A 14,463-nucleotide genomic window follows, 5' to 3' on the forward strand; every position below is an offset into this window, starting at 1 on the left:
TCTTGCTGCTCAGATAGGTTAACATGCAGCAGATTAGACCAGATTACCCCCAACCACACCAGACAGGACAGGGGCAAGCCTTTCTCCCCCCCTGCCTCCCTCCCTCTGAGCAAACGGTCCCTTTTTTTTGCAATCCACCTCTTTTCACTTATTCTTCATTTCATTTCATCCTCTCTTGGCTTCTTTATTCCTATATCCTTGTCCTACTTTTTATCTCTCATCAGGCTCTCCCTTCATCTACCTCTTCATTATTTATTCCTACCATCCAACTAATCTTTTCATTCATTCTCTCTCTTTTTTAATTTCAGTAGTGGACACATGCACATCTATTTTGTCCATTTGGGTGTCTGTTATTTAAGAAATATTTATATTACACTTGCACAAATGACTTGCATGTGAAATATTTGAAAACATCAACTGGTTTTATTCTGTCTTAAAACAACCTTTACCAAACACACTTAGAAACAAACACAAACACACACAGATTCAGCCCAGGAAATAATACGGACATGTGTTTTAAAACATACGACAGAGAGTCCAAATATAAAGAAAGCCAATTTAAATCATTTCCTTAATGAGAGTTTAAGACCCTCATAGTCTTTAACAAATTTAGCAGCATGTATTTTATAATACAGGAGATTTACATTTCTAATTATTTAATCTTATGGTGTCCGTTTATTGTCATCTGCATGTACAGTTATTAAAAAAATTGAAGTTGATCAGTTATTTGGATTTCGATATTTGGATGAAAATGTTTTTCTTTTTTTTCATTGTTTCACTCACAAAGCAGGGGATCAACATCAAAAGAGTCGCTTGTAGTTATTATTTACGGACATTGATCCTGTTGTTTTTGAAAGCTGTGACAGTGAGGTGACAAAACTGTGCATGTATTGTTTTGAAGTACATGTAAAAAAAAAAAATTGCTGCTTGAATGGCGTGCTGAATAATCTTAAAGTGCTATTGCTCCCTTTATTCTGCAAAAAGTTTCTTTTCTTTCTCTTCTCTGAGACTCAGTGTTTGTGTGAATATGGGTAATTGGAAGATGTTAATGTATTAGCTGTGCAACTGAGTGCAGTACGTGTGTGTGTGTGTGTGTGTGTGTGTGTGTGTGTGTGTGTGTGTGTGTGTGTGTGTGTGTGCGTGCACATGTGTCTGCCATGGAAAACCTAACAGCCAGACGTTTGTTGAGGCTCCAGCTGTTTGTATTTTTGGCCGCTGGTGTTTGTTTGTCTCATTCGAGCTATTAATTAAAAACACCCCGAGTGGTGAGATGACACTAACAACACACAGGATAATGGTGTAATTACTGCCTTTACATCTGGCCCAGCTGGTCTGATCTATAGGTTTAAAGGAGCCTGGAAAGCAGCGTGGCAGAGGAATTATTAGTCAAATTATCAGATTATTTTGTTTATTCATTTATCTGTAAGGTGTTTGTGCTTTAATGTTTGTGTCACCCATCTGTCATGCGTAGGTGCTTATTTGTGTGTCTGTGTGTGTTTGTGTGGTGCAGACCTGGTTGTATGTTTATACATGTATGGATGTTTTTTTGTGTTTTGTTTTTTTTTTGTTTTTTGTTTTTTTTTTTTTTTTGCAAAAACTTCTCCCCTCTCCAGCTGTTTCAGTGCTCACACAGCTGCACCAATTATAAACAGCAGGATTAACTTGGATGTATTGGGTTACAAACCAATCAGGGTGCAGGATTAGCTGCTCAGGTACAGTTACTGGAGTACCTGTCCTCCACGGCTTTTTGTGACAGAGGTCAAGATGTGGTCAAATGGTGACCACACACACACACACACACACACACAGGTTTGTGCAACTGTCCTTGTTTAGGCATTGCACTGACTTCCATTCGTTGCGAACAGCCTAACCCAAACTCTAACCTTAACCATAACCAATTCATGCCCTACCCTAACCTGAACCAGCACTTCAGCAATGGCGCTTGGCTTCATTAGGAGCCAAGCCCTGGTCCCCTTACACAGCGAAACACAATGCTACATGCATCTCTCCACATGTGCAGCCAGCTTTCCTTCCTTCAAACCAGTGTTTGTATGACGATGAGGAAGACCAACAATATGTCAAGATAAAACGTGTTAGCTAGCTTTTAGGAGACGAGGATCACAATTGCCATAGATTTTTCAGGTGACTGGCTGATTGATTGACTATCTGACGCTCTGATGATCTGGGATCAGGTTAGAAAAAGCACTGTCCTCCCACTCTCTCCACGTCTTAATTTTCATCCCTCTCAGCCTGCTACACTTTACCCCCCACCTCCCTTGTTTTTTTGGGGTACCATTGTGCACCGGACTCTACTGGAGCCCTGCAAGAGCACAAAAGCACAACAAAGACTCAGGAAGTGATTAGTGGCTTAACGAGGAGGAGGCTTTGGGAGCAGTTAGGGGGGCTGTACGGCCTCTTCCATGAGACAGGGTGAGGGGGTTAAAGTTTCAGGGCTTAAGAGGTCAGTGTTAAGATGTGGAGAGGTTAATTAGGAGCAGGGCTTTTGTTTGCAGAGGGATAAGGAGCCACAGAGGTGATTCACTTCCTCACTGTGTTCCTCCTCCAGCCACCCTGGTGGTGTCATCCACCTTCTTTTAGCCGGCTCTGCTTTCTCTCCTCCTACCTGCTAATTGTCCTGTAGCTGAAAGGAGATGTAGCTGAATCAACTTAATTGTCACCATTAAGACACACTTGCCCCCACATCACCACACCACACACACACACACACCTAAAGTGTATTTCCTCGAGGGTGCTTGGTGTGTCCTTCCTGCTTCGATGAGAAGAATGTCTTTTCAACTTGGAGGAGCCCTGGCCATGACTGTCGCTCAGAGACTGCTGTGTGTGTGTTTGTCCATTGTTCTGCTGTTACAACACACAGAGCAACATGCTGCGATCGTCTGTGGACTCAGGCATCTCAAGTAGAACGGGATGAGCTTCTCAGTGCGAATGTTGTGTGTGTGTGACTGAGACAAACTGACACTGAAACAACTTCCTTGGCTGCAAATTGCATCTGCAAATCCTTTTAAATCACCTTTATTCAGCTTTGTTTGTGAAAATTACTTGGTTTGAGCCATGAGTTTTAACAGTGTGGACCCACTTAAGATTGCCCCTGTTCAAGTTGTGTCGCAGTGCATGGTTGTAATTTGCTTCGGGTGATAGGGCAACTTTTTCATCTCAGTAAAAACATTTATTTGCCATATTTCAAGATTTTTTTCAAAATTCTGGCATTTGTTTTTGTTTTTGTTTTTTTGTTTTTTTACAAAAACTGTGGGAGACAGCGCAGGTTGCTTATTTACACAGTGTTTGCTAACGAGCAAGCTACTCACCATCTTGTGAGCATTGACACGCCCACAGAGACGAGCCAGAAGTGGTGGAGGCAGTGTTGCCTAATGTGCTCATTTCCAGTGGGTTTTCATTTAAAGAAGTGTCCAGACGCAAAGTGAAGTGAATCTGCGACTCAGGAATTTGGCCGCTGGAACATTTATGTTTATTCACCCAGTGTTACGGCCAGTGTACCTGCAGAACAGACGTTAGCTGTAGGCTAGCTAGCATCAGACGCACCGATCGAGTGCGTAGGAGTTTGTCTGTGTTTGCGCTCAGATCACCTTTGTCTGAACTCACCAGAAACTCCAGTTCTTTCTGTTATTTCCCTCAAGTCTTGCTCATTTGTCCTCGTCTCTGTACATTTAAGTAGCAGATCAATAAAACCCAACGATAGGTGCAGATTTTCCACTAAGGCTGAAGCATTTTCAGCTCACACAGACGCGTGGTTAACAAATGGTATCTCTGAATTACTCCCTCCCTCACGACCTGTTGACTGTTCCCACAGTTGAGTTTAAAACTAAAGAAAGCTTTTGTCAGGGCACCTCAACAGTGCAATGACCTGCCTGATGGACTCAGACTTAAGTATCGAAGCCCACTCTTGATAATAATAATAATAATTGTTATTATTTTCCTTGTTTTTATTATCATAAACTTAATTTCACTTGATTTTATAAAGATAGCAGAGATTTCATTGGCAAGCACGAACCATATGCATCACCCAGGGTGAAAAACTGGCACACAGCTCCTCACACACCACCCTGTAGGGACATCTGTCCCTTGGGGTAATTGGCATTAACCCTTTTAAGCTGGGTGACCCCCTTTTTTCATGCCCAACACATCTGCACCGGGGCGTTTGGACTGTTTGTGTATAAAATAGTGTTTTCGTTTTTATTTTTGTTTTTACTTCTCGCTGTTTTGGGGGAAGTTATTTTGTTTTGGTGAACCAAAACTGTCTACTTTTATATTCAGATTCCACACATGTGCTGCTTTACACATACACACACCCTGGAGCTGCACAAAGGGTGCCACACTCCAAAGCATATGGCCCTGGGCTACCAAAATGTGCTAATGTTGATTGAATATGCTGTTCTATTAGACTAATGTTAGCAGACTGTATAGGCCTGATGTTAATCCAAGGTAACAGAATGGAGCTGGAGCGCGGCTTAGTATCTCTGAACTTATGGATATTAGAGAACAGAAAAGTGATTAGAGTGGCGGGAGACCACTTAGAGAAACATACGCTTTCAGGTCTGCTTGAGATTTCCAATCACACCGGGCACCATCATCATTACTGCTATTAATGATGCAAGCAGCTTACCGGCAGGACCAGAGAGGTTATGAGATTTAGTTGATAGCAAGACAGTGATGTCAGTTTAGTTCAGTCCAGTTTGGTCAGGCGCTCATTTCCAAATACTCTCTTTTTCCCATCATCATCATTTATCCTGCTTAAGAGGCCCATGGTTTTTAATCTATTCTGTCCTCTTTAACAGCTCTGTAGTGTTAAATCCAAGTTCACGATTACATCATTTTTTTTTGTCTTTGCACCAGGTAGTAGTTTTAATTAAATCAAATACTATTAATTAGCTGAGGATGCAGAGATGTTTCCCCTTCATGATTCTTCAGGAGCTCTGTTTAGTGTGTCTCTCTCTGTCTGGAGGCTTTTGGATCACACAAAGCCTGCTGAACTGAAAACTGAGCTAAAATAAAATGTGCAACTGTGGTGCCAGTCCTGACGGTTTTATGTGTTAATGCTGCGGTTTTTGACCCGCTTGCACTGCTTTATTTGAATTTACTGTCTGTATTTACATCTTCATCAGTCATTTTCAGGGAGCCTTTCATGTGTTTTCGAGCTCCGGAAAAAGCGGGTAAGTAGCCCTTATTTATTTATTTATTTATTTATTTGTTTGTTTGTTTATTTATTTATTTATTTGGCAACCCATCTGTTTCCTGTTTTATGAAATACTTAACATTAGGAAGGCAGTTCAGACGGGACTTTATGTGTCCGGCTTGAGCATAAAAAGAGGGAGATAAATCCTCTGTGTTTGATTGACAGTGCTGCCTTGACAAACCCGCATAAGCTCCAGAGTGTCCAATCAGGAGTCAGATTCAGGGTCCCTCCCTGACTCCCAGGTGAGCTAAAGAGTCAGACTTCAGTAGATTTCTGTCAGACCGAAACACACTTCGTCTCCTCCCGAGGTTCACTCACTTCCATCCAGATGGTTTTCAGATCGCCGCTCGACTTTTTCTCAGCCTCCCGTCTCCTCTTGCCGCACTTCGTGGATGGGCCCCCTGTCTTGGCCCGCTCCCGGTCCCCGGAGGACCCTCCCTCCGCCTCTCCTCCTATGGCTTTCCCGGGACTGTGCTTCTCTGCGGCGCAGATCGCCAGCGTATGTGAGACCCTTGAGGAGACCGGAGACATCGAGCGGCTGGCCCGCTTCCTCTGGTCACTCCCGGTGACCGCAGACGGCCGTGACTCCATCTCTGAGCACGAGTCCGTGCAGCGGGCTCGCGCCGTGGTGGCCTATCACACCGGGAGCTTCCGCGAGCTGTATCACATCCTGGAGACGCACCGCTTTACGCGCGCCTCGCACGGTAAACTGCAGGCGATGTGGCTCGAAGCTCACTACCGGGAGGCAGAGAAGCTCCGGGGGCGGCCGCTCGGACCGGTTGACAAATACCGCGTGAGGAAGAAGTTCCCGTTACCGAGGACCATCTGGGACGGAGAGCAGAAAACGCACTGTTTCAAGGAGCGCACACGGGGCCTGCTTAGAGAGTGGTACCTGCAGGACCCGTACCCTAACCCTGGCAAGAAGCGGGAGCTGGCGCACGCCACCGGACTGACACCGACTCAGGTTGGGAACTGGTTCAAAAACCGGAGACAGAGAGACCGGGCGGCAGCAGCAAAAAACAGGTCAGTGACTTTTACTTGAAATGTGTCCATTGAGTGTCTCAACTGGCAACTTACAGGGAGCAGGAAGAAGCTTGCACGTATTGCACAGGGGAGAAGCCTAATGGAGCTATGGTATTAAAAGTCAAAATATCAAAAATTTAGGCAACTCTATATGTCCAGAATTTCTCTTTATTGATCATTCCCCTGCTTGGTGCTATTATTTACTCACTAGGTGAAGCAATTTCTTCTCCACAGGCAGCCAAGTTTGTGCGTAAAAGGGCCATTCATGCGTAAAAGCGCACTGCTATTCAAGCTTGTAGGTTTTTGTTTTCCCTCTGTGTAACCTGGTTGATCTTTCTTCCCCTTTCTCTCGCTATAATTTGCTTCTGGGTCAGTGTGTGGGTCAACCATCCTGATGGCGAAGGCAAAACGTGCATGAATGGGTGCAAATTGCTCACCATGCATGCAAAGGCTCCAAGTAGTTAGAGACGGAGATAATTTGTTTTTATGTTTTGACAGAAGATTTATTTCTACGGTTTTTATTTTAGTTTTAGTTTGGAGTTTTATTTTTTTCTACAATAATAAAACAATACTAGAAGGTTTGATCTTTAATTTTAAGTTGTGTTTGTGTTCACTTTGGTAAAATGCATTTCTACACTTTGGTTTAACATCTCCTCGTCTTCTCTTTATTTTAAGGTTGCAGCACCATCGGATGTGTCCAGACAGTGCACGTGCACTTAGTGGAGGAGAGTGCAGTCCAGATGGGAGCGCAGAGCGCACAGATGGACAAACCCTTCTCTCAGTAACGGACAGTGACTCTGACTTGGATGTCTGAGACATTTCATCTGTGAAATGTATCTTTGGAGGCCTGTGACGGTCTGCCATGGATTACTGGAGAGGATGATGTATGCGGACAAAGGATAGTCAGGGTGTACGTGGCAATACATTTTCAGGGCATAAAACAGCTTAATCCTAAACATTACCCCACACCAACAAACAGACAATGTAAATGCAGGTTACGTGGCTATTTGGCCTTTTTCCTTTGTCTTGTGAGCATATAAGCGAAAAAAAATTCTGTATGTGGTGTTGGTTTGAGGTGCTCTGGTGATCACCAGCTGCAGGTCAGACCCACATTTTTGATTTCTGACCGCATCACCGGATGGTAACAGGCAGCATCTGTTGACCCATCTTACCCCATCAGCCTAATTGAACAGACATCAAACTGCGGACCCCTGTTGGACTTTAACTCAGGGACCCCACGTAGGAGGAGTTAATCACTCTTATTTTCTCTAATTATGTGTCATTTATTTTTTTTCCAAGCGGAACTAGTTGTTTCTTTAGCAGCCCCTGAAGGACCCTTGGATGTCCACTGCTTTAGACAATCAGTGCACACTGAAGTCTACCTCCCTTTCTGGCTGTTTGTATATTTATGATTATTATTATTATTTGCTTCTTTACCTTCACTTTTACTTTACTTAAAGTTCACAGAGTTCACTGTTGAGTGTGTTTGTGATGATATGTCATACTTTACGTTCAATTTCATGCTGAAAAAATGTTTTGGTATTTTATATATAAATAAAATTATTTAATTTATGACTGTTGTGCCCACCCATTTTTTTTTAAAATATCACCATCCACACACACACACACACACACACACACACACACACACACACACACACACACACACACACACACACACACACACACACATTTATTGTATTGTATTGTATTGTATTGTATTTTTATTTTATTTTGTGTTGTTTACACACATGGTTTTAGGTTCTTTATAAAAATATTTTTAACACAACGTGATACAAAAACTTTTCCTCAGGATTTAGGATATTCACAGTATTAACTGTCAAACTAATAGTTTCTTTCGCGTCCTGCAGGTGCTATGTTATTATGCTGTCCTGAAAATTTGTTTTTTATTTTTGATGTGAGGGTGTGTGAGTGTGTGCTTTAGCCCGTCATGTAGAGCTGCAATAAGTTATACAAACCACCAGATGTCGCTGTACTGGCTTAGTTTGAGGCCTCGAAGCTGCTTCTTCTTCTTCTTCTTCTTCTTCTTCTTTTTTTAAATTAATTAATTAACACACAAACAGTTGATCAGCACAGGTGAGTTCCGCTGTGTCACAGCCACAGAAATCCACCTGCCCATTTACAGCTCGGAGAAGTGACCAAGTGAATTTATTGAAATACTGTTGCTTACTGCTGCTTTCAGGCACAGTTCACTTCCACTTTACTTTAGAGGTAAACATTGTACTTTTTACTCAAAGGTACTTGTTTCATTTAAGTTTTTGTCTAAAAAAACAATTGATGCAAACATATTGTTAAAAATGAAACTAGTTGTGCTCTAACGTTTTTCTGGTGTGCTTGTTCTTAGGTACGATTTTGACTGCATCCTACTCGTGACCAATACTTTCACTGAAGTAAAGGACATGAATACTCGTGAAACATTCATTTACGAGGAGCACTTGAACACTGCGTTCCCAGACGTCACGTCCTGGAAGCTTTATCAACACGGCCATATGTCGCGCACGCCAGCAGGTGGCGCACCTGGCCAGGTCTGATGCAGTCTACAGGTAGGGGCCGGACTAAAATGCTCAATCTCTTCTTTTCACTCAAGTCAAACCTCTGCTTCTTACAGTGGTGAAAAGTAACTGAGTGCATTTACTTAAATACATTTTTGATTTACTTATGATTAATTTCCATTGTCTGCTGCTTTATTCTGATCCTAACTGTGAGATTTGAAGCCAAAAATGTTTTTGATAAATACGCTCACGCATTTTCAAGTGTCCACAACATGAGTGCAAAAGGTTTTTCATGTGATTACAGATGAGCAGGAACGGCGGCTGGACCAGTGAGCGGGCCAGTGAGCGGGCCGTGGCATCCAGAAGAAAGCCAGTGCGGTTTAAGTGGCCGAGTATCTGCTCTTTGCCTGGGTGAGGGCGGGACTGCCTGTGGCAGTTTGAAGGTGCGTTAGATGAGGGCTAAACGATGCCTGTCAGAGGGCCCGGCAGATTTATGTGTTGTTAACTGGCAGCTCATTTACGATGTATGCACGCTCAACAGGCCCGGCCATTCATTCATTCATTCATTCATTCATGTGTGCCTGCGTGTGAGACTAAAGACGTCTGAGGACACTCACATCACAGTCCGTGATGGCGAGTGACAGTTGCCATGACGATCCACTTGTCACTCTAATAATAATAATAATAATAATAATAATAACGAGAGCATATTTCAAAAATTAGTCTATAAATCACTTCACATAAGGCAACAGATTAAAACCTAGATGTAATTAAACAAACATCAATAAATAAATACATACATACATTTAAAAAATTGCAAATTGCAAGCATGATCAGGGTAAAAGAAAAATAAATGTATGTAAAATGTATCTTTATTTATTTGAATGTCAAAATTGCAACAGTAATATTTTTGTTCTTATAAAAAGAACAAAAACCTACAATTACATGTAAATATACACTGAGTGGCCATTTTAAATCTTAAATCTAAGGCAACGCAGTGCAGCAGCTCAGGCATAAATTCTACCTTTATAAGGATAAAGGTGTTCAGTTTATATTGAGATGTTTCATATGTTTTTCCCTACGCACATTTACAAACATGAAGGGGGATGAGTAATAAAAACACCTGTCAATATAACGCAGTTTGATATTTACCACGGCCCCAACAATAATGAACATGTCTCTAACACAAAGACTGATCATTATAATTTTACTAAATGTAGAACTTGTGGCAGACCTGTTACTACGGCTTGAGACAAATTTGTGATTTTGGGCACTATAAATAAAACTGCCATGACTCTAACAATATGAACAGGTAGGTAAATATCCATATATGCACAGCAAGTTACAGGTATGTGGTGATACAGGTATAAGGTGTCTTAATTGGCCTACCATGCAGACTGATACAGACACTGCTGCCCAAAACACCATCATACCCCTCTCTATTCTTATTGCAACTTACAGTGTGACTGTATTACTCAAGAGGCGATTATGGAAACTAGATTTTGTCATGTTTTAAAACACTGTTGCAGCCACTTGTAACGGTGTCGATATAACATCTGCTGTGTTTCATCAGACTCTTTTGCTCTGTTTTTGTGTGTGTGTGTGTGTGTGTGTGTGTGTGTGTGTGTGTGTGTGTGTGTGTGTGTGTGTGTGTGTAGGCTGTCTGTGACCATGCATAAGGACTGAATGATGGACTGGCTCCATTGGCTGTCTAGCCATGACACACACGCACACACACGCACATGCACACTCCATGCCTGCGGGTGAATTCCATCCCCCCTCTTCGTCTCCTGCGCTCCAAAAAAAAAAAAAAACAACACACCTCTTCCATCTGCACGCGTACACACACACACACACACACACTCTCTCTCTCTCTGTCTCTGTCTCTCTCTCTCTCTCTCTCTCTCTTCTCTCATCCGGCGCAAGAGCCCGGCAGCGCGGGTGACGCGTTTTGCGCATTTCCTGCAGCTCGCGCTCACTCACGGATTCAGGAGAGAGGAGACGGGAAACGGGGGGCGCGCGCAAGGATCGAAAGCAGAAAAAAAAATCAACGGGAGGGGAGCACCGTGATGTATTCGGGGTGGTCGTGAGCCCGAAAAAGACTGCATTGAAGGTTCAATAAAGGCACTGCTGCCCGAGAGGACGCGCAAATATCGCGGTACCGTGAGGTCGAAGCAAGGAGCTTAACACAGCGAAGCGCGAGCGAGCCGAGACGGGCTGGAAACGGAGCACCAATCCCGGATGGCTAGGCGCGGCTGCTCGCGCTCTCTCCCACCCTGACCCGGGACAGACACACAAGGACCGTGGGGAGGCTCCGGGGCTTCGCGTGAACCCAACTGGAGCCCGTTAACCTGCATCCTTCCCCCTCCCCGTCCTCCTCCTAGACGTTTATGTCCTGGCCTGTTTCCGCCGATACGGTAATCTTGTCTGGCGCACGGGACCGACCATAAACAAACAAGGCAGGCGCTCGGGTGGGAGAGTCTTCAGCGAGCGACCTCTGAAGGGTGTGAGTCTGCGTTATATCTGCGTTTTGAAGCCCATTAGTGACCCATCAGCTGTGCTGTGAGTGTGTGTGTCTGCGCGTGTTTGTGTGTGTATGTGTGGATAACGCAGTGCTCTGATATGGCTGTACTAGACTGAGAGTCCAAGGAGCCAGCGGCATTATGGGATGTAGCAGGACTGTGCAGTGACCCCGCTCATTGGAAGGAAACACTCTGTGTACAGGAGCAGGAACAGGCAGACTAGCCTAAACACACACACACGCACACCCTCATCCTTCTATACACACACACACACATCCCAGAAGCCTGCAGCCATGCCTGTGTTCAGTGGCCTGTTGAAGGTGCGAGTGTGTGAGGCAGTGGACCTGAAGCCCACCCCATGGGCCTTGCGTCATGCTGTGGGGAAGAGCGGCTCCTTCCTGCTGGACCCCTACCTAGCCCTGAACCTGGACCAGACCCGGCTGGGACAGACAGCCACCAGGACCAAGACCAACAGCCCTGCCTGGCACCAAGAGTTCTGCACTGAGGTCCGTGAGGGAAGGAGTCTGGAGCTGTCTGTTTTCCATGATGCGCCCATTGGATATGATGACTTTGTGGCCAACTGCACCATCCAGCTGGAGGACCTGCTGCAGAACGGAACCAGGCACTATGAAGACTGGGTATGTGTTTGATGTGTAACCGTGTCTGTCGTCCTGCTGCTGTGTCTGTGAAGGTGAAATGATACTGACTAACAAACGCCAGGCTCAGAGACAAACAGGAGCCTCGGTTTCTGAAACAATCAGGGTCTGCAACAAACCTTCTGTTGCATTGTCTGCATAGCATATGATGTGGTGCATACAGTGCATGTGGTTACTTGAAGGCAGTGGGCAGAAAATACAGTGTACAGTGGAGTGGGTCCATAGTATGTTCTTGCCCAGTAGGCAGCTTTAGGGAGTTCAGGGCCTTGCTCATAAGCAGGGATGCACTGAACCAACCTACAGGATATCCGCTGATGCTGAGCACCACTCTGATACCGTTACTCTATTTTTCCCAAATTTAAAATCTCAAATTTAAAAACAGTCACTTTGTGGGAACTCCATGAGATGAACGAGACAATATTATACTGAATGAGTGCAAGTTATAGCAGAAACATTTCTCAGTTGTTTGGGCCTCCCAGTCACAAACATGCTCACTTTTCCTTAATGCCAAAAAAAAAATTATACTCTTTGCATTTTGAATGTGTTGGGTGTTTCTACACAGATGAACCCTAGAGTAAATGTTTACCATTATCACCACCATCTTCTTTCCCTTTCTTTGGCAGTGCAGCAGTGTTAGTTAACTGTGAATTCAGTTTCACGTTTTTTTTTTTTTGTCGAACTGAGACATTGAGAAAAGGTCGTCCACCACAGTCATGTGTCACCCTACAACACGGTCATGTAGTCCTTTTGTACCTGTGCGAAGAACTGTTTGGTTGTTTGCACCTTAATCCAACAGCTTTCCTTTTTTTTTTTATCTGTGACAGGGGAGCTGTTTGAACTTGCTTTTGATCTGATTTGGGCATCTCAGGTCCAGCCTGGAGTTGTCCTTCCTCAATTCCTCACATTCCTTCCTGCCTCTTTGTACTGGTAGAAATAGAAGGTGCCCTTGTCTCTGCCCCTGTAGAATTACAGTTATTAAGCAGACACAACTATGTAGATGTTCAGAGACTTTACCACAACCTGGTTACAGTACGTTTAGAGATACACATAGTGTAACTTAAAAGTGGTAAAGACTGAAGTTCCTTTCATTTGTTAGGGTTTCTCGTCATGTAATCTAATTTGCTGTGGGACTGTGGTGTTGGACCGCCACATGTGGATCTGTATATAAGAGAATAAAGGGCTAGTTGTTTTGGGCCTGAAAGTTTTTTTCTCCAGTTTCAACATGTGATCTTGTTCCACTTCTACGCTTTGTTATTATCACGCCTTTACGTTTGATGAAAGGCTGATGAAGGTGATCTCAGGACAAGAATTCTGGCAGCTGAGGGCTTGCATTTTAAATAACCATGTGTTGTGTTGGTTTGCATTCAGCCCGTTACTTACAGATAACATATATTTTACGCCACTGCCAACCATTTTCCCAAGCGTATTGGTTATTATAATCATTTTCTACCTTTCAGGCAGCCACTGGCTTCAGTTTGTGCTAGAACAAAATGAAAAACCTGTTTGAAATATGATGATAAACCATCAGAGTGAATGTTTAGTGTGGTATTAATACCAATTCTTTTGTCAAAATGGCACTTTTGTTGCATGGTAATACTGCTTTTGAATACTCTTAAATGCCAGAGTTTTTTAATACAGGCCTTGCCTTCAGTTGGATTAACATATGACCATGATGTAATATAAAAAAAAAAAAGAGAGGCAACAAAATGTTCATTGTGGTGAATTAATCTCAAATCTGAGGTCTCTGGAAGCTTATTTTCATGCAGCAGTACTGTAAAAGTCTAAGTGAAAGCTTTGTTAATGTATATGTGATGTAAAGTCTAAATGACTTAATAGACTAAAGTATTCAAAACCAAATGATATGGTTTGGTTGGGGGGGTTTAAATTGATGTATAGTTATGCAACCTTATACCATATCATTATACACTGGCATATAAATAGGTACGTACAAACACACACACACACACACACACACACCTCGTCCCTCGGCCATCCAGATTAAGGTCAGCATATGGATCACTCTGTTGATTGACCACATCCCATTGATCTGCCAGCCAGCTCATCAATGCATCTGCCTCACAGCATCACAGTCCCTCCCACTTCCCCTCCGTCCTCCTCCCTTCATCACTCCATTACTCACCACTTCTGCCTCCTGTGTCTCCCTCATCCTCCCCTCTCCAACAACGTTTCCCCTCCCATCTTCCTTACACCTCACCCCCCTCCCCCTTCATTTGCCCATCATCTTCCTCCCCCTGCCTCGCTTGTGTACCTTAAACTCCTCTTTCATCTGCTTCCTCTTGATGCTCTTACTTTAATTTACTCTTCAGTCTCCAGTGGGTCCAGTGGGGAGGAAAGGATGTAGAGTTCAGACTCAGGTTGGATTCTCACATTAGGAAATGTGAGAGGTATAATGTAGTAGTTAAGAGGTTTTCTGAGTCAGATTAGTCAGTTTTTTTTTTTTTACTCATTCGTGTCATATACCTCATACACTGGTTTCCCACAGGAAGCTTTATTTTTGGATATAAGATGCATCATCT

The 14,463-nt window shown here is 43.6% G+C and overlaps 2 protein-coding genes across 2 annotated transcripts in view; both read left to right on the forward strand.

The window, feature by feature from the left end:
• The first annotated feature begins 5,540 nt into the window (after positions 1-5,540).
• Positions 5,541-7,049, forward strand: six3b (SIX homeobox 3b). Its single transcript, XM_041067440.1, has 2 exons — positions 5,541-6,235; positions 6,911-7,049. Exons 1-2 carry the CDS (start codon positions 5,541-5,543, stop codon positions 7,047-7,049), a joined length of 834 nt encoding a protein of 277 aa, XP_040923374.1.
• A 3,686-nt stretch (positions 7,050-10,735) lies between these two features.
• prkcea (protein kinase C, epsilon a) overlaps positions 10,736-14,463 on the forward strand; it is a 28,524-nt gene continuing 24,796 nt past the window's right edge. Inside the window, exon 1 of the mRNA XM_041066834.1 lies at positions 10,736-11,908. Coding sequence (XP_040922768.1) covers positions 11,564-11,908 — 345 coding nt within the window. The 5' untranslated portion in view covers positions 10,736-11,563. The remainder of the gene's footprint in view (positions 11,909-14,463) is intronic.

This window comes from Toxotes jaculatrix, chromosome 21 (genome assembly GCF_017976425.1).
Source record: "Toxotes jaculatrix isolate fToxJac2 chromosome 21, fToxJac2.pri, whole genome shotgun sequence".
Taxonomy (NCBI): Eukaryota; Metazoa; Chordata; class Actinopteri; family Toxotidae; genus Toxotes; species Toxotes jaculatrix.